Here is a 23,838-nt window from a genome sequence, read left to right on the forward strand (position 1 = left end):
AGCAGGCAGCTACCTGGGGCATTTCAGGTGGATGAGAGACAGGTGGCTTAAGACAGGGAATGAAGCAATAATTTTCTCAAACAACTAAATCTGATCTTTCATATACCTAGTATCCTAGATTTACTTTGTGGAATATCAGAGGAATTTCATAGTGGAGTTTTAAAAGTTTCTGCCTTTCAATGTTTCTGCTGGTTTCAGTGAAGTTAGGGTTGGGATTCTCTCTGTGATTAACAATGTCTATAACACAAGAGGTGCAAGAAATGTAAGGAGCCTTGTTTGAAATTATGCTTTGAATAGTGCTTTTATGGCTGATGTTCTTCTACTCGTTTCAAAATACTGGAACAGTATTTTTGAAACAATCAGCACTTTTCAGGTTTGATTTGGTTTGACTGGTCAAAAAGCAACCTGAATAATGTTTGGAGAGGGAGAAGTATATGTGAGCTGCCTAAAATGTGAAGTGTTTTTTCAGGAGTGAACTATTTCTGTACAGAAAAACATGGAACGTGCTTTGTATATTTTTTTTAACTTGTGCTGCAAACCTGTGTTTTCTCTTTAGCAGGTGTAGGAGGAAGCAGGGTGTGTTCTTGGTATTTTAGAGCAATTTAAGTTTGGACCTTTGCAATAAGGTTCAGACTGCATATTTCCGATGGGGTTTTTGGGGCGAGGGGTGGGGATATTTTATAATATGCAGACATATTTCCGATGGGGGTTTTTGGGGCGAGGGGTGGGGATATTTTATAAACATATTCTATTTTCTACTCACTAACTTTTTTATTAACATGTAAAAACACTTGATATTTACTCTTGGTTTTTTTTTTTCACAGCATGTGCTAAACTTCATTTTACATAATTCAGAAATGTTACGATTTTTCTAGAGTTAGTGATTTGTAAAGGGACACTCTGATTTCCAAAGATAACTTGAGGGGTTTTTGCCTTCTGTCTGATAACACGTTCAAAACAGAATTCTTTCAAGTGGCCAAACACTGTTCTGACTTTAATCTGGCCTTCAGGTGGAGTTTTCTGTTCCTGTTTTGTACAGACGCTCATAGTGAGGGGGAGAACAATGCACATGGAAAGTTACAGCTCTTTTGCTTAGTGACTTGCTGTGTTGGTATTTTCCTATTTTTAATCACTTCAGACATGAAGAGAGCGTGTTTTTATTCACACAGTCCTTCCCTTGACCTTTTTTTTTTTTAATACTTTTTTCTTTGAGACTTTGTTTAGGATATTTCATCTAATCCTCATTTTATCTAAGGCCCCAATGCTCTCAGGCAAAAACTGAGATGTAGCTTCAGCTTTAGCCCTGGTACTGTATTCATGTATTTTGTGTGTATAGGTGTACTGTGCTTTATAAGCTGTGATAATTTGAACTGTTCTGACTTTTTTAGGCACTTCGTCTCAGTAATGTAGCCATGGCGAAAACTACCACTGGTCAAATAGTAAACCTGCTGTCAAACGATGTGAACAAGTTTGATCAAGTAAGGAGTATTTTACAGATCTTTCCAAGGGGCTGAAGAAATTGTGGGGTTGGAGTTAAGAAAGTTTTGTTTAAAACTGGTGATTAAATGTTTCTAATGAACATTTCTTCTAGTTGTTTCTTAAACTTGGAATATTTTGTGTTGGAAGGGACCTTAAAGACCATCTTGTTTCAGCTCCCTGCCATGGGCAGGGGCATCTTCTACTAGCAGGTGTCTCATAGCCCCATCCAACCTGGTCTTGCCACAGGCAGAAGTACTTCCTAAATGTTACTAGGGGTTTAATTTGTCAGCTAAGAGCAAAAGTTAATTTTTGATTCTTAACTATTTGTTCAGGTCACAATTTTCTTGCACTTCTTGTGGGCTGGACCACTTCAAGCTATAGCAGTAACAGTACTTCTCTGGATGGAAATAGGCCCATCGTGTCTGGCAGGAATGGCAGTTCTGATTATTCTTCTTCCTGTGCAGACCTGCATTGGGAGGCTTTTTTCTTCCCTCAGGTAAGGCTGCATGTTTTGGGTTGTAGCTGTTTTCTGTGCTGGGTTTTAAAATGTGCATATTGGGTGGAGGCAGAGTATCAGCATGTGTCTGGTGATATTTTTTGCAGTGTCTCTTGTCTTTGCTAAAGTTTTTTAGAGCTGCTAATGTGAGATACCTGAATTCCAGATTATGGATTTGAAGTGGTCTGTCTTCCAAACATGCTGAAAATATCTGCTGTTTATTAGCTATCCAGTGCATTAAAATAGTCTGACTATTCTGTAGCTGCGTTGCTGTAGATTGTGGCATAGAATTGTGAAACTTGAGCTTTGCCTTCCTGCAGTAATTCTTGGGGAGTGATTACTCCAAAAGGGATGTAGTCAGCCCTTCCCTGTGTGACTTGCTGGGGTGACACAGGTGTTGCAGCAGAAGGCTCTGGAAGTTTCTTGTTCAAAGATCTTGCTCACTCTGCTCCATGACAAAGATGCAGGGAGAAAAAAGGGGAAGGAACTGAGAGAGAAGGGAAGAAAAATTTATCATGGTGGTTTTGATGCCAGTTATGAGGTTTCCAGCTGCAAGGTTCTAGGCTGTGGAGATAAGAGTTTGGAGTAATTTTCCATTGTCAGACAAATTTAATTTGTTTTTCTGTAACTATCCTAAAAAACCCCAGCAAGACTTGCCTCTGTTGGGATTGTTGTGGCAAGTTCTTGCATCCAGGTTTTCTGTTTCTTGTGTAATTAGCCATGCTTGGCTTACATTATGACTTTGTAAAAGGCTTTTACATCTAAGTGGAAATATTTTTGTGTTCCTTTACTCTGTACACATATGCTTAGGAGTGTTAGGCATTTTTCTTGGCATCTTTTTGTTGAATGGGTTCCTTTAAGCTCTTTGGATAAGTAAAATTTCTGGAAGTGAACTACTAGGTTTTTTTTTCAAGTTGTATTTCAAGACAGATTTTCTAGACATACTGAGCCTGGCATTGCCAGTGCATGGCCATGCAATGGTATGAAGAGAGAGATGAGAATTAAAAAATGAAAACAACTTGTAGACCTCTTCATTTGTAACCAGTGTGATAGTCTTCAGTCATTACATTCATGTGCTTTTTCTCAAATAATGTTCAAGGGCTATTTCTCAAATAATGATCCATTCAGAGTTCTCTGTCAGATTCTAAGGGCTTTTCTTTACATGATAAAGTCTGTTTGTAGAACACTTCCCATATGTTCTTAGATGTCCATTTTCACTGCATGTGCAGTATGCATGCAGAAGTATCTGGCTACTTCATTGCTGATTTTTATTAGTTCTAAGTTTTTGAGGCTTGAGTCAAGAATTAAAATACCTAGGGCTTAGCTAGTCCTTTATCCATGGTGGCAGGCTTGCATATCCCCATTTTACGGATGGGAAACTGAGGCACAAAGAGATTAATGGACTTTTCCAGGGTCAGACAATAGGGTGACAAAAATCTCTTTCTTGAAGGTATGTATTTTAAAAATTAATCAGTGGCAATGTAACAGTGTTTTGGAGTTTTTTACCCATTTAGTAACAGCCACTTGTTTGGATGCAGTGCAAGGAAAAGAATTTGTTGACCAGGAAAGCTTCTGCTTGTCTCCATGTGCACAGATCTTTTTCTTTGTGTACAGAAAAGTGCAATGAGCAGAAGGAGTTAATGGTAAAACTGGAATAGATTTTAGCTCTGAGTGAGCTGATGAGTGTGTTCACATGGCATTTTCTGGGAATCTGCATGGATTTAAGGAAGGCAGCCTATGAAGAAGTAATTTAAGGATTAAAGCTTTTGCTAAAATCCAAGCATGCTCCGTGTGGCAGTTAATTTGTGCTATTATTCAGACTTGTTCTTGTGACTCAGTCTGTAAACACGCATGCACACCAGTTCATGGGGCAGCCACTGGCCTCGGTGCTCTGGGACTTTGCAGATATGGATTTGGCATCCTGTGGAATGGTATCCACTGCACTCTGCAGTATTGCTTTTACTTGCACAAGTACGAAAAGTTTTGCAAAATACACATGACCTAGTATATTATTTGAGAAACCGTTCAATTATTGGACTGAAGACTATATGTATTTTATTCACAAGAGCTGGATGCTTTCACTGCTTAGTGATGCAACTGTAGTATTGTTATTTAAAATCCTTTTTCTTGAAGATAAAAACTGTGTCTAACTGCTGTGTCAGACATAATTAAAACCCACCAAATATGCCTTGTGAAAGCAAAAAGGAATTTTGTAGCTAGCTTCATTTCGAATGGTTTTTAGTATCATCGAGGGGTCTTCTCAGACAAAAATTTTCAAGTCCTTTCTTACTGCACTTCCTTATTGACATGCTATGTGAGCATGTATTGGACTGGTCTGTTTGTACTCTGAACTTAATAGTTTTGAAACCAGGGACATGCCTTTCTCTGCAGTAACTTAGCATCAATGCAGTGGATTGCATTATACAATGCATTATACATTATATAAGCATTATACAACATCACTGAACCTGTGGCTTCTGGCATCTATGTACAAAACATGCTTATTGCAAAGTAGGGGAGTGTAACTTGAATAAGTTTTAAAAAGACCACTCCCCCAACCTCATGAGCATTTTAAAGCAATTTGAAACAGAATGGTTACTATGATGACATTTCAGCAGGAAAACTGAAAAATTGGTTAATGAGAACTACAGCCTTTTTTGAGTCACACCATTAAAAAAAATAAACCTCTTAATTTTATTATTTATTCTATCATCTTCAACTTTCTATTATATGGAAACCAAGCCTGGAAGTTAAGTGACTTTCAGGATTGTAGGTGAGAGTTGCTTGCTGCTGCAGAGCCATGAGTAACACATGCTCATTTTGTCTTTTCCAGTGGTGGTGTGTGTATGGAGAAGAAATTATGACCTATTACATTCTTTAAGCAATTGTTTTTCCGTTACTGTTTATTTTTGAAAAAGGGAAAGGATGAAGTAGCAAAGATAATTTCATTCCATGTCAATGTGTGGTTGGTTTAGGCTAAGTTATTTTCCTCAGTGTTATTAAGAATCCATGATTGCACTAGGGCTAAGTTGCTAAATGCCTTTTGTTAATTCCCTTGTATAAATATTTTTTAATACCCTGCTTCAGCCATCCTAACATTTGTGGAATGCTGGTGCCGAGAAGTTTTTTTAAATGACGAGTAGGTGCTTGAAATTCTTCAACTTGCGTTCTTTAATTATGGTGATTTCTTCCAGTGTATCAGAGAAATCTTTCAGGGGACAGATTAAGCTGAGAAAGCCCAGTCACGCCTTCTAAAAAGATTTGAATTTTTTTTAATGATCTCTGAGTCTTAACTTGCGTTGTTATATGCAAAAACAAGTAATTTAGCAGGTAAAGGTAAGTTTTATCAAAATAAGGTCTACCATAACTCTCCCTGTGCAAAGTGTTTGTCTACATGAATGAATTCAAAATTATAACAGGCTCTGTTATCATGACTTATGCATATATTATGTGGCTTCTAACTTTAAATGCTTTTTTCCTAATTAAAACGGTGACTTTATTATTTAATTGTATATATATTTCATTTTTTCCATCAGTGCAAACATAGTGTGGGACTAATATATATATATTTAAATTAGTGTTAATTACAATTAATGCTTAAATAATAATTTTTCTTTTTTAAGAAACCATATCTAGATTATCAAATGAGTTATGGTTCATGTACTAAGTAATCTCTGCTTCAACTACAGTTAATCCTAAAAAGTCACAAATTAGGCCAATTTCTTTAACAACATCAGAAGAACTTTACGACAAGGGTAGTTGTTTTGGCATTTTGAAATATTTTAAAAGTAATTTTCTGATTTTTGTTTAGTTGTAAATGCAATAAACAGCAGATATGTTGTTTAAGGAATACTGCATGTTTGCACAAACTGACATATAGTCCTGAACATTGAATCAGCTTTCAGTTCTCTGAGAAGCAGGAATACAAACATACCAAGTGTGTCTGCTGTGTGTCAGCTTTAAGATGCTGCTCTTCAGGAAAACCCTTTAATGCAATTACAGTTTTATGAATCGTCTTTACAAATAAAAGCAAAAACTTCATACATATGTTATGTGCTCATAAATTGTCTTCTTTAGGGAATCTGAGGATTTTTCCTTTGTCCTATTTTCAGAAGCAAGACAGCTGCCTTAACAGATGTCAGGATTAGGACCATGAATGAAGTGATAAGCGGCATGAAGATAATAAAGATGTACGCTTGGGAAAAATCATTTGCGGAACTTGTGAATGGTTTAAGAAGGTAATCCTGGAAAGATACAGTTTGATGTATGATCAGTGTCATTTTCCATTTTTTACATGTGAATAAGTGCTTTATTTCATGCATTAAAATGCGTTTTGCGTGCACTTTTGAGCTTTTTTTGAAAAGATTTTATATAGCAAGAGTGGGAGGAATGAAGATACATTCTAAGGGAATAAAAAATTTAAAAATCCTCCAAACTTGAATAATTCAGGCTTTTTTATGCTTCCTCTAACAGTTGTGTTCAAAATGAGCAACTAATGAGCTGTAGCAGTTGTAATGCAGCAATTTCAACCTCCTTTTGTGCATTTTATTACTCAATCCACCTAGGAAGGTAGAAGGGAGAAAGATAGCAGATCAGAAATTCCATCGTTATTCATCTGGCAAGGCCAGCTGAGTTTGGTATGCTAAGACATTTAATTTCAGAGATTCTTTGACATCAGACTAAAACATACTACTACATTTGATTTTCAGTCAGTATTTGCCCTTTTGCTTGACACTGTAACAGCATTCAGTACTAAAAGTTAACTGTAGGAGTTTGGGTGCATATTTCTTATAAACTGATTTTCATGTCATGTACCCCTCCAGCATATGAGTAGAACGTTGGTATTCTGCTGCAGATTATCTGACCTTTTCGTTTTAAATGTTTAATTTTGGAAATCCTTTTCTTGAAAGGAATTTTTTCCTTTGCATCCATGTGCAGGCTTGCAGACTTGCAAATGTTCCCTGAGATGTTCCTTCCCATGCACATAATTGTTTCCTCTGTTGGATTATGGGATCCTGTGCTGATTAATTTGTTCATGACTGATGGGAAGCTTTACTGTCTTGCATGGAGCCAGAGAGAATATTTCTTTATTGAAAGCTTCCTCAGTGGGTTGTATTCACATCACGACATTTTAGATTTCCAAGTTAAACACCTCATTAGGATTAGAGGCTTCCTATTTAATGTTGGAAAGAAATAAGATCTTCCAGAACACACCTTGAGCCCTATTTCCTTTCCTGAGCTGTGCTGAGGAAAACTGTAATTAAAACTCTTAAATTTAGCCAAATGCTTTATTGTCCAGTATTTCCACATGGGCCCTTGACAGTGGCTAAGATGCCATCTGAACTCCTCCATTGCTCTTTTTTCTTGTGTCTGTCTGTGTTAGTTTCCTTTTATGTAAGTTTGTGCCTCAAGACAGTGTAATATATAATATGCAGCCTGCAGGTAGGCTGTAATTTATCTGGTATTTAGGGAGAGTAGCACAAAAAACTTGCCGATCATCCACAGATAATGAGAGGATTATTAAGGATTATTGAAGGGTGGGAAAAGAGTTTCATCCAGGGTTGTAGAAGTAATTGAATTAGACCCAATTCAAATAGTTTACATACAAATGTTCCTTCTCTGTACTCTGGAGGAGATTAGAGATGGTGAACCCTTAAGCTGAAAAAAGAAGTCTTTGAAACCCTTTGAAAGTCTGTCATTTCAGCCAATTTGGCAATTATAGTGGGAAAGTTGCTTAACTAGTTTTCCAGTAGTGCATCCTGCATCCTTATCTTCATTAGGTGGTTACTTAATTTACTTCAAATTGTATAATCACAACTTGAGTTTCTAATCTTAATGTATAGTTCCAAGTGGAAGGTGATCAAAATTATTAAGATTTCCATAAGAATTGCCAGAATATGTGGAAAGAGAAATTAGGAATTGTTTTGAGATTTTATATTTTATGGTATTAAGTAGACAAAAAGTGGAATATATGGGGAACGAGTAAGTTGTTGTGGCTGTCTTGATAAAAAAAATGATTATATTAATAAAGAGGTAAGCCTGATAGCATCCACATTGTAGTAGATGATAGTGCAGTAACATTTTGAGGATTGGACTTGTTGAGTCATCCAGAAGTGGAAACTGCAATTAAATTAAATGGAAATTGAGAACAAACGCATCAGCAGCTTTTCAGTTGCTGGAGGGAGACTTATGTGTCTGTGCAATACTTCAATCACTGTTCAGCTTGGGCAGTGACTGTCAGAACAGTTGGCCTCACAGGTCAGTGTTTTCTTAATTTATGAACCAGAATTCCTAGAGCAAAAGAAGACAAGATCAGGGTCCAAACTGGGAAGGATTTAGACTGAGATGAAAGGAAATACTCTAAATCCTGTGATATAGCTTGAGGAGCAGCAGCTGAACAATGGCAGATACTTGGGCCATGGGCAAACTCTTGATCTTCTGGCAATTGCCCTGGTTTTTTTGACCGCAGAGTATGTGTTGGTCTTGTCATGAGTTTTGTGACTGAATTCCAGTGGATTTTGATATTGGAAGGATAAGGAGTTTGTGGGTGCTTGGCCTTTATACATGTTTTTTTTCCCTCTTTGCTATTGTATAGAGCCTGAAAATATTTGAAGCAGATTAGAATCTGAATTAAAATACTAGTTTGACTAGAGAAGAAAAAAATAGTATGTTAGTTTTCTGATTCTGAAAAATAATTGTTTTCTATAGCTATTATGGTATTAAATATAATTAATTTCTTCTCTGAATTTCCAAGCCTCTTAAATAATGGTTGGGGGATTTTTTGTTTGTTTTGGGTTGGTTTTTTGTGGGTTTTTTTTTTGTTTGTTTGTGTTTTTGGTTTTGTTTTGTTATTTATCATACAACGTTTTCTTCACAGTTGTTTGCATATGAGTTGGAGTGGTGCAAGGAGAGGAGAAAGGTTATGAAAGTAGAATCCTGAGAGGGGATTTCCCTCATCCTGTTGTTGAGGGTAGCAGTAATGGGAGAGATCGATCTGATTTGTTTGTTTTGCATTTTTAGGAAGGAGATTGCCATGGTTCTGAAAAGCTCTTACCTTCGAGGGCTGAACTTGGCCTCATTCTTTGTGGCAAGCAAAATAACAGTGTTCATGACTTTCATGGCATATGTGCTACTTGGCAACGTCATCTCTGCGAGCAGGGTGTTTGTGGCAGTGTCCCTCTACGGAGCAGTGAGACTCACAGTGACCCTGTTCTTCCCTTCAGCCGTGGAGAGAGTGTCCGAGTCGTTGATCAGCATCCGACGGATCAAGGTGGCCTTAGTGACGGGGAGGGGGTCTGCATTCCTTCTCCTACTCTGTCTTTGCTCCTTCTCTTACTCTACCTTTGTCTCTTTCTCTACATTTGTCACTGATAAATGCAGCCTTATTATGGTTTTGCAGTTTGGGATTTGTAATGAAATAACTTGTTTTGGAAATGGAACGTGCCGCTGCGTAGGAAGGATGTTGAGACGCTTGAGTGCATCCAGAGGAGGGCAGCTAGGTTGGTGAGGAGCATGTAACACAAACCATGTGAGGAATGACTGAGGGAGCTGGTGGTGTTTAGCCTGGAGAAAAAGAGACTCAGGGGTGACCTTATCACTCTCTACAACTCCCTGAAAGGTGGCTGTAGTCATGTGGGGTTGGTCTCTTTCTCCAGGCAGCAGCTGACAGAACCAGAGGACACAGTCTCAAGCTGCATCAAGGGAAATATAGGTTGGATATTAGGAAAAAGTTTTTTACAGAAAGGGTGATAAAGTTCTGGAATGGCCTGCCCGGGGAGGTGGTGGAGTCACCATCCCTGGATGTGTTTAAAAATAGACTGAATGTGGCACTTGGTGCCATGGTTTAGTTGAGGTGTTGGGGCTTGGGTTGGACTCGATGCTCTTGGAGGTCTCTTCCAAACTAGGGATCCTGTGAATTCTATATGCAGGTACAAAAAACCATGAATGTGCTGTAGGGTGGGCTGAGATGTAGGAGAAAAGTGTGCGTGGCAAAGAGGTGTTGTAGACATTTCTGTAGTAAGAGGACATGTGTACAGATATGCAGGCATGCTGGTATTGGGGTTTGAAGAGCAAAGCAGGCAGATGGGAGCTACAGGATTCATATGCACACTGCATTACCCTGTCATCTGTGGAGGACAGGTGTGAACCCTAGCTTCTCTCTTGTGGCTGCTTTCAGTGCTGGAGTGAAGACTCAAATTCAGTAATAAGGAGCATTGGCAGTGCTGATGCTGGTCTAACAGAGCCAGCATCATGTTCTGATGCTCTTGGGTGTTAACAGGAGTGTGTTGTACACCATGGACTGCTGTGTTAAAATGCTTGGCTTCTCACTGTGCTCCGTAACAATGCCCACCAGCTGGAGTCTGAGCAGTACCTCTGTGCCTGGAAAAGCCTAGCAGCAATCTCCCTGCCCTCCCATGGCTCCTGACATCCTCCTTCTGCTTCCTCTTAGTTACTGCTTTCTGCAAGTCTTCAGCAGCTGTCTCACATCTGCAAACTCTTAGCTGAGTACTTGTTAACTAGTCTTGGCTTCTATGATCAAGATGTTCCTTCTCTTCCCAAAATATTGTCTGCTGCTGCCTGTTTAAGGTCTTTAGACTCCGTGAGTCAAAGGATAAAATAATTTTTTTTTTTAGGTTTTGTTGCAAAACTGTGGCAGCTGTTAACCTTAAAAGGTTTCTGTGGAAATAGACACTTATCTCTTTCTAAATGTCTTTGGGCTATTTATAATCTAGCATCAGGCAAGGTGTGGTAGAAGTGTGGCTATGGTACAAAGTGCACACTTAATGCAAATTGAAGGAAAAGTTTGCTGAGTGGGATGTAATGTAGAGTAGAAGTGCAGTAGTGAAAGTGAAGCGAGCCAGCTTTGCACATGTAAGCAAGTTTCTTTTTTTGTTCATGTCCTGGACTTTAAAATGAGGAAACGTACAGAGAGTGTCTTCTATTGGCCACTTGAAGAATGCTTAATAGAGGCAGTGGACAGTTGCTTACTGTATCCTCATTATTCTCCCAATGAAATAACATAAGCTTTTGCCAGTAGTGGAATGAGAAGGTGTTGCAGTGAGGGTTTCACCTTTTCTGCATGGAAAGAGGGAGTTAATTTTAAAAGTTGTTAGTAATTCAAGAAAAAGACAGGACAGGTTCTTAAGGTCCATTTCTTTCTGGAATTCTTTATTGAGCAGGTGATTGTTAGAGTCCTCTCCTATTAAGTCTGCACTTTTGGAGGTTCTTTGGGAGGGAGAGCAAGCTAGTTGCAGGTACACACACTGTTGTAGTTGTGCATTGCCTTGGAAAAGCAATTCTTTGTGGTTGTTTTTTCCAACCCATTATTAATGTTGTGTATGCTGCCTTCAAAAAATGTGTTTGGGTTCCTTTCCTATTCTCAGTCTCACTTTGGGCAATATCCTCTGCTTTTATTTTATTGCAGAACTTTCTGATGCTTGATGAGGTCTCACACTTCAAGCCACAACTGCATGGCAGTAATGAAAATATCATTCTTCATGTTCAAGATTTGACTTGCTCTTGGGATAAGGTAAGTTTACTTGCATATTAAGTGCATTGATGCTGTTGGCATTTGAAGTCTAAAATGCAGTTTGTGTGCGTATGGTGTGCTGATACTTTGTATTTCATCCTTTGTGTTTGACAGTCCTTTCAGTATGTTGAGCTAACTCTGTGGAATAGTACTGAAGACACTATCAAGTGCATCTTAAAAGCAGCTATTTCTCAATACTATACTAAATGAAAAACTTTGCATTTCTCGGGGAAAATCTCTTTTTATTAAGCAGCACTGTATTGTGGCTGAGGTACTTAAATTGGAATTGAGGACAGACAGCACAGCAAGGTCGGCCTTATCATGAGGGTTTTTTTTCTGTGAACTGAATGCTTGATCAGTCCATTAGTCTAGAACCAGTACAATATTATACTTCTCACAACAGGTTTGAAAGCTTTAGAGACGAGTCAGCACATATTTGTTCCTCTGTATTTTGAGGCTGTTCAGCTGCACATTTTTTCTGCTTAAAATGCACCAAACTCACCAAAATGGCTAGAAAAAGGGACAATAAATATGTGATAAATTTATTATATATCTCTTCTATGTAGTAAAGGCAAGGGTTGACTGTTTCTGTTTTAAAACTTTAATTGCTATCTTAAGCAGCAGTTTGTGAGGAATTGGTGCTATTGCAGCCTGGCAGTATCCTCACACAAGAGAGACTTCAGTCTCCATGGCAAGTGCTGGAAGCTCTAAAAATGACTTTTGCATGTATATGTAATGCAAATAAGACATTGCATATTTCCCTTTCTAAGCCCTATTCCTCTACCTGTGCTGTGTTCCAAGGAAGATCAGGTGTGAAAACATATGTGGGGATCTACCTACTTGTAGCTACGTAGCTGCAAAAGAAAATTGCTATTTTATTCTGCTTTACTTTCTCAGACTTCTCTGTGGCATCAGTATTTCTGAAGCATTGACCAAGCTTTAAAAAATTAATAGATATGAAAGAGTTGATTGTGAATACATTCTGATGCAAAATGCAGTGTATTGCTTAATCTTTGTTTTCTTCTCAAACTGACTTCGGTACCACCATTAACAATTTACAGGAAATGGTTGCATAAAGTGCCCATAAAACACTTTTTTTTCATTAGTTGTTTATATTGCATAAAGCAGGGTAGCATGACTGGAATTACTGGTTTCCTTTCAATTAAAACCAAAACCCAAACCAAGCCATCCACAAAACTGTTAATGTAACTTCCATTTTGATATTTAATTGCAGTTTACATGGAAGAAGAACATTTCTCTCAGAACTGTTAAGATCTGCTTAGAAAGTTTCTACTATATACTCTTAAAATTATGAAAAATAATTGTATAGACTTGCTCACTGACAAAAAGTGCTAAGTTCTCATAGAAACAAGTTGTGAAAGGAGTAATATAAATATATATCCTTTGTTAATCAGTAGGCTTAGCTTGCTACCCTGACAAAGTTTCTCGAGACACTTTGGATGTCTGTGCAGACACTCTACAGCAGGATGATTTTTTTTTTTTTATTTTTTAGAGATTGTGTGCCAAAAGCAATACTAGAAACACTAACTGAGAAGCAACCCATGAATCCGAAATCACTTGATGTAAAAAAAGGGATTATTAGCTACACTTTTAGGAAAGCATCCTAACATGGTCTATTACAGTTTCTCAAAAGATAAACAAAACCAATTAATTCCTGGTCATACTTAGGCAAGTATTATCTGAGTACCACAGGCATGGGATTCTTCAGTACAGCTTTTTACTGATGCTCCTTGAATTTACAGAACAGTCTGCCTGCTCAACTGAGCAACTTCAGATTTAAAATCTCAGCATTTGAGCAGAGGCCAAATTTATCCCTTGTAATTTTAGTCCTTACATGAGAAGCCTAAGTAGTATGGTACTTTTATACAATATATGATCTCTGTGTTCCCTTAAGTGGGCAGAACTATTTAATTTGCTTGTGTGTAGAATGTGTAAGGTCTGCCCAAGCTCACCTAAGGAGTTGCTCCCCTGAAGGGGTCATTCCTGTGTCCTCTTGTCCTTGCATTCTCTGTTGCCTCCCTTATGCTGGTTGTTAATGCTGGTTTGTATGACCTTGTGCTGAAGCAGCTTGGAGGGATAAAGCAATAGAGAATGAATCACTTTTAATGAGATCAGTTTTCTGATAGTTGAGTCCCATAAACAACGCCTGCAAGGTTAGGCAGAAGGAGGAAAGTTAGGGGCACGGGAGAGCTGGGACGTTTCTGATAATGAACTGTCAGGTGCATTTAGCTGCAATATTAGTCTGTGCTCTAATTTAAGTGCCTCAGTTTAATGCCTAAAAATAGGTGTGGTGAATTCAGGACAAATTGTCTTTAATTATAAGGAATGCTATTTTTGAAAAATATCGTATTTCTTAGGTGTGTGTGGCTGTGCTGTTTGCTTGAATTACTACTTTTGTGTAGGCTCTATGATAACTTCCAGTACTGCTTTAATGTATAGTATGGCAGTAATAGTTTAGAAACTTTAAAAAAATCTTTCTGTAATGTTTTTTTGCCTCTTATATTATATTTTTTGAAGTTTTTGATGTGGATGGAAATGTCTTTGTACTTCTGTGAATACAGAAGCACAACCTCAAGAGGTCTGAAGAAGGGCCTGTGTGTTTGAAAGCTTATTTATTTTTTCTATATAGACATTGATTTAGGAAGAGATATTTTCTATTCCTACAAACTCTGTGTTAAAAAAAGAAAATCTTTGGCAGTCATGAATTTGTAGTTCTCCTGACCTTAGCACTTGGGTGAGCACCTGAGCTGTGTACTCTGGGCAGAAGAATCAGCTGCAAGGTCAGGTGCTGCTTGTAAAAAATCTTTCTGTAATGTTTTTTGCCTCTTACATTATATTTTTTGAAGTTTTTGATCTGGGCGGAAATGTCTTTGTGCTTCTGTTTGTGCTTCTGTAAATACAGAAGCACAACCTCAAGAGGTCTGAAGAAGGGCCTGTGTGTCTGAAAGCTTATTTATTTTTTCTATATAGACATTGATTTAGGAAGAGATATTTTCTATTCCTACAAACTCTGTGTTAAAAAAAGAAAATCTTTGGCAGTCATGAATTTGTAGAGTTCTCCTGACCTTAGCACTTGGGTGAGCACCTGAGCTGTGTACTCTTGGCAGAAGAATCAGCTGCAAGGTCAGGTGCTGCTTGTGGGGGCGGTGGGGCTGTGCAGAGGAAAGGAAAAAAATCCCGATGGTGCCACCTTGTGGAAATGTACAATGGCAGCAAAAGTGGTTCAGCAGAGCTGCACAAGGAGCCCGAGTTCAGCTTCTGGCAGCCTGAGCATCTCCTGCGAGCCCTGCAGTGTGTCCCAGAGATCTGGCAGCAGGGCTGCCTGCCAGGGCTTTCTCCTGGCACATGTGTGCTATCCCAGCCATCATAGATGTGGACGGATACTGGATTTCTGTTTTTTCCTAAATAATTGCAAATGAATTGCAAGCTTCCTCCTTTGCAATCCCTGAACTTTTTTTCTTGTGTCATCTTTTGTGTGGAGTTATGATGGTGGCCTTTTCAGCCCCTTGAACTTCAAAAGGTGACTGGAAATTTTAAAGTATTCTTAACCTTGCTCTTCTGGTTTTGGAGCTTAAGGCTGGGTTTTTGTTTAGTCCTTTAATCAAAGTACTTTTGGGTTTTTTTTTAATGCATATATTTTACTGTTTGCATTTTAGTGTCAGTCATGCTTAGTGTGGGCAAAGATGCCAGTGAAGGCAGATTATGTTACAAAGGTGTTTTGCTTTAATGAGAGGGAGCTGCACCAGGTCTTTAGAAATTGCTGTTTAGCATAGCTGTTAAAGACCTGAGCATCCTTTCTTTCCACAAGTAGGCACTTTTAAAACCTTGATAGGAGAGGTGCAACATATATTGGGAAATGAGCTCATCCATATCGTAAAGGATAGGCATACTAGAAAGTATGTATATTAAACAGACACTCCTAGGGTAGTACAAATCAATATCCAGTATGCAAGATGGTTGTGTAAAATCAAATGGCATTTTTATGGTTTTACTTCGGATAGAGCCTGGACTAGAGCAAACACAGCCCTGGCTTTCCTGAGGCTCTGAGAGCCTCAGCTCTCCATTTGTCTGTGTGCTCAGTTGCTGCGTGTGTTGTGCTGGGGCTGGGAGTGCCGGTGTGGTGGCCAGCACAGAGCTCGTGTTCCTGAGGCTGCCACCCACGTATGTGGGCTGTGTGGAAGCCCTGCTTCTGCTGCCTTTGGCCTCTTTATTCCTCGAATGCTGTTTTAGCTGTGTTGCATGTTCATGGTGAAGGATGAGAGTCTTTCAAAAGTGTTTGTGAATTACTGAAGAGTCAAAAATCATATGCATGAAAATATGGTGGGTATATGGACCGGTAGTTTATAATGATGTATGCACATTGTTTTCTGTTTCTAAATACTAATTTTGATGTTTGATATTTCATTACTGAGAAATCCTGACTTTTTCTCAAATCCCCAGAGTTTAGAAACCCCAACACTTCAACAGATTTCATGTACTGTCAGACGAGGGGAGTTACTGGCTGTGATTGGTCCTGTAGGAGCTGGAAAAGTAAGTCTTAATATTTACACCATTTCATGAGGCTTTTGAGTCTATCCAATGTGAAAACTAGAAACCTGAAAATATACAGAAAATACACACATTCCACATAAGGATACTGGCATTCAAGATAGGCCAGTGTCCTTCTGGGTGGGGAGGAGGTGATGTGGAGCTTAACAGTGTTTTCTGTGTTGCTTCATGACTGCATGAAAAGGGTACTAGTGCTTTTCTACTGTTAGCAGTAGTTTGAGACACAAGGTGAAATAGGCCATCGTGGTAGTAAACACTGCCCAGTCTCTGTGATGTCTTTAATGCAACCAAACTTTTAATTTTTACTTTATTTTTTTTTAATCTTTTCCAGTCTTCGCTCTTAAGTGCTGTGCTTGGTGAGCTGCCTAAAGACAAGGGTTCAATAAATGTTACTGGAAGAATTGCCTATGTTTCACAGCAGCCTTGGGTGTTTTCTGGCACTGTAAGAAGTAATATACTGTTTGACAAGGAATATGAGAAAGAAAAATACGAAAATGTTTTAAAAGTCTGTGCTCTTAAAAAGGTAAGGCTTTCTCTTTGCGTATTTTCTTTCCATTGTTATTTTTGTTTTAGTGTTCTTTCAGGCCTGTGGTACAGGCTGCAATGTACAATATATGGAATCGATTGTTATAAGGAGCATGTGAAATAACTCCCGTCGCTCATCAGAAATGTGTAATTATTTTTGCTATCCTTGTGTAAGGCATCCTCTTCTAATTCCCAAAACTTACACTAGGGGGAGGTATAGCATGTGTGAAACACTGACAAATTTGGGAAAAGCTGTTCCCTATTATTTTTTTTCATAATTGCATTTTAGCCCTTTTCATGCATATTATGGTAGGGGTGTGTGCAAATGCAGTAAGAGGCAGAAAACAAATGATCAAGCTAGCACTCTTTGTGACTTTGGTTTCATAAATATCCTTTATGCTTTCCTTTGAAATAAATGTTGTGTTTGCTGTATATTATGCATTGCAAACAGCTATCAAAAGAACCTTAGGGCTATGTACTGGAGAACTTGCTGAACCCAAGTAGTTTTATGAAAAAATATATTTGAAAGGTTTGTGTGCAAAGGAGTTTGTGACATGAGATATAGAAGAGGATTAAGCCAGATTTGTCAAGAAACAGACATTTTGCTTGGCAGCTAAAAAGGTTTTGTGCAGCATGTTATGATATTTCTGTCAGCAGCGACACAGGTGAAAAGCAGATGGTTACTGTAGTGAATGTTTTTTGCGAGATTTTTACACTTGGCAGATAGAGTTTTAGTGTCTCATGCTGATATTCAGTCATGCTGTTGTCTAAACTTAAGGCTTTAATGACTTTAAAAGACAGCAAACAGCATTTAAAAAATCCCCACTTCATATTGATGGTAGATTTGCTTTCATAGTTTTCTTGCAAATGTATGTGTCTTAAAAAAGCTGTGAAGAATATGTTTTGTACCTTAATGTAAACCTTCTGTATTTCCTGAATAGGAAATATGATAATATGACATGGAACGCTGTAATTTTTCTGTCTTATCCACAGTCCTGAAGTCCCAAATTAACCAAATCTGTGTGATGAATGTTGTAGATATTTTTCCTGAATACATTGCAGTAAGAATAAAAACAATGCGGTTTTTAGGGATGTTGACAAGATAATTTACTGATAATAACTAGTGCAATTTTTAATTTTTGTGACAGCTAATTTTTTTCAAATAAAAACTAGTAAATTTACTGTTACACTTTTTAGTATTTTATTTGATTTTTTGAATCACCAATAAATATTCATTGCAAGACTAAGGATAGTAGTGCACTTTCCTCTGGCACAGCTGCAGAAAATGTGAACTTTAGGATCTCATCTATTTTTTCTGCTTTCTCAATTACCTTTTGCTGAAAGTATAGAGTCATAAAGTAACTGCAGATATTACATTTAGTATGAAACCTTGTATTTTAATGTGTTATGTTAATACTTTTCAAATAAGAAATGTTACGTTGAAACAGCTTTGTCAGTCTTTGAAGTTAAAATTATTTAAAAAATATTTTTATCTGTTCTTTTACGTTTGCAGGACTTGGAATTACTGGCCAATGGTGACCTAACAGTAATAGGAGATCGTGGAGCTACTCTGAGTGGGGGACAGAAGGCCCGTGTAAATCTGGCCAGGCTAGTGGTTTTGCTGTTTCTAAAATTTATAAATTATCAGATTCCAGTGACTAAAGTAAACTAATGTAAGACTTTTTGTGATACTGACATTTCTTTAAACCTTTTAGAGCCGTCTATCAAGATGCAGACATCTATCTTTTGGATGATCCACTGAGTGCAGTAGATGCTGAAGTTGGAAGACATTTGTTTGAAAAGTATGTTAGTGCTTTATTTTAATATAAAATGCAACTGTTATATTGTAATTCCTTATCAAAAAACCTGAGAAGGCATTTCTGAGGAGATGGATTTCTTCACAAAACTTTGTACATTCACTTTCTGATTTGTTTTTCCCCTATTTTATGTAATTGGAGGATACAGGGTATTTTCTTCCCCTCTATTTTTGGTTGACTTTGTTCTTTATTTTTGAAAGCCCTGTTTTGAAGATATGATAAATATTCTTAAGGAAATATGTGCCATTTTCTTTGGGAAAATATCGAGTTTCATACATGAGTATTGGGGTTTGTGAATAATGGGGTTTATGAATATTAGTACTGAATGAAGAATAAAATGGGGTGGGATTTTAAATCTCTTCTTAGTTTGCTACAACTTTATTTGCTAGTAATAAGCACTTAATTCAACTGGCTAAAGGAGAGGACAGAACTGTGTTAGACTGTTGAATAATTTTTAATTTTGATTCTTGAAATTTCTCTTGGGTAGGTGAAACAGGGCATATAGCCTGCAGAGTAGACAGCAGAGAGCAGAAATAGAAGGAAAGAGAATGTACACATTTACTGTGTAAGAGAGGGATACTGGACCTTCCCCCATTTCCAAAGAAACAGGAGAGTGTTTATTAAAAGTCAGGTTCCCTTTTCAGTGAGTTTCTTCTTCTGCACCCTCTGAAACTGTCTAATTTAAGGTACATATGTGAGTATCAGAATAATTTGGTTAGTCCTAGCCAGTGTTTTGTCCTTACTTCTTCACTGCTTGCAACTCTCTATGTTAAAAGGCATAATCTGGAATTTACTAGAAGGAAAAGCTTCTGTTGAGGAAATTCAGTGGTCTTTGGTTAAGGCCTTCAGTAAATGTGTTTTGTTTAACATACTTGCATCCTTTGAATTCCATGCTCCAAATACATGAATTAATTTGGTTTTACTATTGTTCTCTCCTGTCCTCCCCTAGATAATCATAAAAACTTGCAGAAATATTGCAGAAATGGTCATAGAAGTTGCACTGAGTAGCAGTGGAATGAATGTTCTTTTTTCCCCATGCAAGGAAGCTTTTAGTATCTAAATTTGAAAGTTGTACATCCTGTTGATGTTTGCAGTTTCAAATCTTGACCCTCTGAAACCCCTTTAACATTTTGCTTTATTTTACTGATGTTTTCAAAAGGGTATTGTTTGTTTCTGTAGGCTAGTATGGAGTAAGAGTTTTATGATGCATGGGCTATATGTTGATTTTTCAGCTGCCATGACTGATAGATGGAGTTCGTCACCTGTGTGGTTCTTTTGCACTATCAAATTCCTTTAATGCCTGTTGAAGTTTTCTAGGCTTCAGCTGCTGCTTTTCTGTTTCTGCACAAGATCTTTCTGCAATTCTAGCATCTGACTGTATCAGTGCCTGAGTTCTGAAAGTGCACCCACCTGAGCTGTTAACCTGTCTCTCCCTGATGTCTTAAGGTCTCTCCATGAAGAGGGAGACAAGAAAGTACCCTGGTGCCTTGTGAAGGGGGTCAGGCTGCCTCTTCAGCTGACTCTACTTTTCATGTGAGCTGTGACACTGGCAGCATCTGCATTCTACTGCAAACCTGGAAGTGTGGATATTTGCATGTACAAAACCATAAAGGAGATAGAAGCCATTGCACTGTGTTTTGCTGATAAGCGTGTGAGGATGAGGAGGAATAAGGAGGTTATCTCAGAGAATTTGAAACTCAGACAAGTAGCTGGGGTTGTTCCTGTACTTTCATTTTCTCTCTGCAACTCCAGATCAGATTAAGCAAAACCCAGAGAAGTAGAATAAAAACATTTTTTAGAAAATGGTCTGGGTGGAGTAGTACTAAGAAGGAAAACCGAGCAATGCCTCCCTACACAAGACTTTAGGGGAGGTTTTTTTACAAACAGAAGTTGTTTTCTGAGTGCTTCATGGAATCTGTAAAGGTATTGAGGGTAGTGGGGAGAGCATTATGTTCAGTAAGTTGCTTTGAGAAACAAGTCAAGGCATGTACTTTAGTGCTTCCTGAGTAGTGCAAGAAATGTGGAGAAGACAGAGAGCTCTTGGGCAAGAATGATTTCTTAGAAGATGGTGCTGAGGAATGTCCAAAACACCACTTCATGCAGGCAGCTCCCCCAGGAGTCCAAACCACGAGGCTTAAAACAATGGATGAGATGGAAGAAACAGGGGATTTTTTAATGAGAATCTGAAGTGGATATTGTTCAGTTCACTCGCTCTTTTTTTTTTCTTGCAATTTTATGTTAAAGTTTATTTTTTCTACAAGTGTCTAGTCTATGTGTTTACAAAGATAGGTATGGTCCTAGTAATTCCCCAAAGCTATGGCATGTGGATGGCTGTTCATTATGTTTGCTGCTTTTCTATGTTCTATTTGGCTACTGTAGTAAGTAGTTTAAAACATATAAATACTTTTCAAATGAGAAAGAATGCAAGTAGCACAGCTCCAGTGGGAAAACAGACCATGGTATTATTAATGAAGGACTTTAGCTCTTATGGATTTCTTCCTGATACAGACAAGTTGTTCTGTGGATGATGGAGTAGATAAAGGCAATTTTTCAATTAATTCCTCTTTCCTGGTCAGATTCCTTGGAAGGTATAAACTGAAGATTTCCTATTTTTGTGTTATTTGTTGCCTTTTTTCCTGTGAGTCCTTGATAGTTAATAGTAGGCATGCTTCAGCTGTTTTCCGGTGGGGGGGTTGCCAGTAAAGTTATATGTTTTTTTACATATTTGTATTTGGATAGAAAAGCTGCTTTTGTTTTATATTTATTTAAATTAAAATAGCTTTTAATTCACTTTTAAGAAATCCAATATTTTGAGACCTCTAGTTTCAAAACGAGGCACAGCCATCAGAGATCCAGTAGCACATTTCTTTGTATGGTGAAGTTTGGAGTAGATGAGGATTTCTAAGAAAATCATTAATTGCACTTGGATCTCAAGGAATTTTCTACTCTCCCTTTTTATCTATATATTGCTATAGATTATATGGTTTCAGATCACCTTTAGATAGAGATAAAATTGTGTCCCACCAGTGGTATTGACTCAAAAGTCATGTATTTAAGACTGAGATTTATATTCCATCAGTCTGTTGTGGCATGCCTTTCTCTAGGTATTGTTACTTTCTGTGTGTCTTTTCCAGTGACAGGAGCTGTGTGCCAGTCTCAGTTGATGATCAGCCTGATTTCTTTCTCCTCTGTGCTTGTGAGAGTAGACATAGTTGCAGGACAGTTTAGGAATCTTTTGAAATAAGACCTAAAGTTGTGATGGTTGTTGGGAGTGGTATACACATCATTCCTAATATCGGACAGAATTAGCACAGAAAAAGGTCACAAACACCAGGATCTCTGGCTCAGAAAGTTCCTAATGTATGGACTCCGGAAGCTGGAAATGTATGCCAGAAGAAGCATCTCCCTGTGTACTTTCTCCAGCCATCCAGTGCTACCTGGTGCCTGGAATAGGTCGGTGGTTTCTGTGGACGAGTCGTATTTATTTGTGACCAGGACTTGTCATGAGATGGAGATAAATGATTATCAGGGTAGGCATAGAAGCAGAAGCAGCAGAGTAGAAAAAGAGACAGCAGAGCAGAATATGTAAGGTGTGTGGGTTTTTTGTCTCTGGCAAGCATAGCATACTTATAGTACACTTTTTAAAAAATTTTGTAAATTTTGAAATGTGCAAAACTAATGGGGGATTGTTCTCCCTAAACTGCTTAAATTTAAATGGAAGAGAGAGGAAAACAAATATAGGAAGTAAATTAATGTAACAAAGGGTTTATGCCTGTGAGCACTTCTGCATGTGCTTTAATTTCATTTCAGTGGTTATTTTCATTGAAATGAATATAAGTATTAACTGGAGTAAAGTTAAACTTGCATGTGAACTTCCAAAAAGGAGAGGGAGAAAGAATGGTAAGGAGGAAAGTAGAATCATTAAAGAAGAGACATTTTGCAGAGGTGAAAGAAAGCTGGTTCTTGGAGATAAAAACTTAAAAAAGATTGAAGAAAAACTTGTCTCAAAGAAAAGCAGACCTGATAGGGAAGGAAGAGCAAATGAGGATTTGTATGCATGAAGTGCTGAGACTCTGCCTTTGCGTAGGAGAGCACTGTGTTGTTGCAGGCCCCTTTCTCAGTGTCTCCTGCTTCATGGTCTGCACTATCAAAGCTCAAGCTAATTATTTTTTAATTGTGTAGTAGTTTGCTGTCAAAGTGTAGTGGGTTTTTCAAATGGATTATAGTATCCTGTTACTTAAGTTTGTTAACTTGAAATACTCTTTGCTTATTTCTGTTCAGTCAGAAGGGTGTAGTTTTCTAGAGTGGTCTGTTCTGATTCTGGTATTTCTGATGATGTATGAAGGTCATTGATGGTACATTTTTAGGTGATGGAAAACCAGGCAATACTAAAGGCATTTCTGGAAACAGATGTTTGTGAAGTTTTATCTATGGGACGTGAATTAGTAGGTGCATGCAGCAGGGAAAAGTGCAAAGTGTTGAGTCATTGAAGGTACAATGAGCAGGGATCAGTAGTGTGGTGGTTAATGGAAAAGGAGGTGTAGAGTGTTGTAGATGACAAACCCAGTTATGAATCAGTAATGTCAGGGTCTTCGTAAGGAAATGGCACTCTGAGATTTATGACTAGTACTGTGTGGCAGTATAAGTAAAATAATACTCCTGTTAAGTTTTGCACATATAAGTCTCAGCTGAAATAATGTTCAATTTTGTGCCCTTCAAAAAATGTATAGACCAGCTTCATACTCCAGTGTAGGTGGTCAGGAACATTCAGGTGTTCAGGGCAGGGAGGCAAAAAAGAAAGCTATCTGCAACTTAAAAGAAAAGTCTATTTGGGAGACTTCTTTATTACTTTTATTTGTTTTTCTTTCATGTCTGGAGGAGAAGGACTTCAAGTATGGAGGGACCTTGTACACAGGAATGAACTGGTCTAGGGGCCCTTGGGGATGTAATGGATTGAAATTGCACCAAAGGACTTGAACTTCAGAGAAAAAAAATTATAATGGCAAGGGTAGCTTGTCCCTGGAATACATTTTCAAGGGTGTTGAAATTTCTGTTTAGCTTAAACATGGAGAAGAACCCATTTAACTTCTGCCAGGAACATTTTTACGTTTAAATTGATTCCTAGTTGGGGAAGAGGATGCAACTTTCACAGTCCCTTCATCTCACTTTTTTCTGTACTCAAGAAAGGCTGAAGAACCTTTGGGTGTCCTCTGTCTGGATCTTGTGTGACTGTGTGCACACTTGTGCGTGTGCTTGTGCATGTAATAAATGTGACAGTGATGACTGCAGTTTGTGCAGCAGTTTGTCCTGTTGTCATGCCTGAAGTGTGATTCACAGTCTAACAAAATCTGCCTCTTAAGAGTAGCAGACAGTCCCAGGGAAGGTGAGCTATCTGGGTTGTAAAAGGCAGGTAAAAAGGTTGT

General features: G+C 38.0%; 1 protein-coding gene across 2 annotated transcripts in view; it reads left to right on the forward strand.

The window, feature by feature from the left end:
* ABCC4 (ATP binding cassette subfamily C member 4) overlaps positions 1–23,838 on the forward strand; it is a 141,498-nt gene that overhangs the window by 19,213 nt on the left and 98,447 nt on the right. For both annotated transcript variants that reach the window (XM_039730451.1, XM_039730452.1), the window contains exons 5-13: positions 1,389–1,478; positions 1,812–1,975; positions 6,088–6,213; positions 8,996–9,245; positions 11,400–11,504; positions 15,966–16,055; positions 16,405–16,596; positions 18,112–18,206; positions 18,314–18,400. In XM_039730451.1, coding sequence (XP_039586385.1) covers positions 1,389–1,478; positions 1,812–1,975; positions 6,088–6,213; positions 8,996–9,245; positions 11,400–11,504; positions 15,966–16,055; positions 16,405–16,596; positions 18,112–18,206; positions 18,314–18,400 — 1,199 coding nt within the window. The remainder of the gene's footprint in view (positions 1–1,388; positions 1,479–1,811; positions 1,976–6,087; positions 6,214–8,995; positions 9,246–11,399; positions 11,505–15,965; positions 16,056–16,404; positions 16,597–18,111; positions 18,207–18,313; positions 18,401–23,838) is intronic.

The sequence above is a fragment of the Passer montanus genome, unplaced genomic scaffold (genome assembly GCF_014805655.1).
Source record: "Passer montanus isolate IOZ18808 unplaced genomic scaffold, ASM1480565v1 scaffold72, whole genome shotgun sequence".
Taxonomy (NCBI): Eukaryota; Metazoa; Chordata; class Aves; order Passeriformes; family Passeridae; genus Passer; species Passer montanus.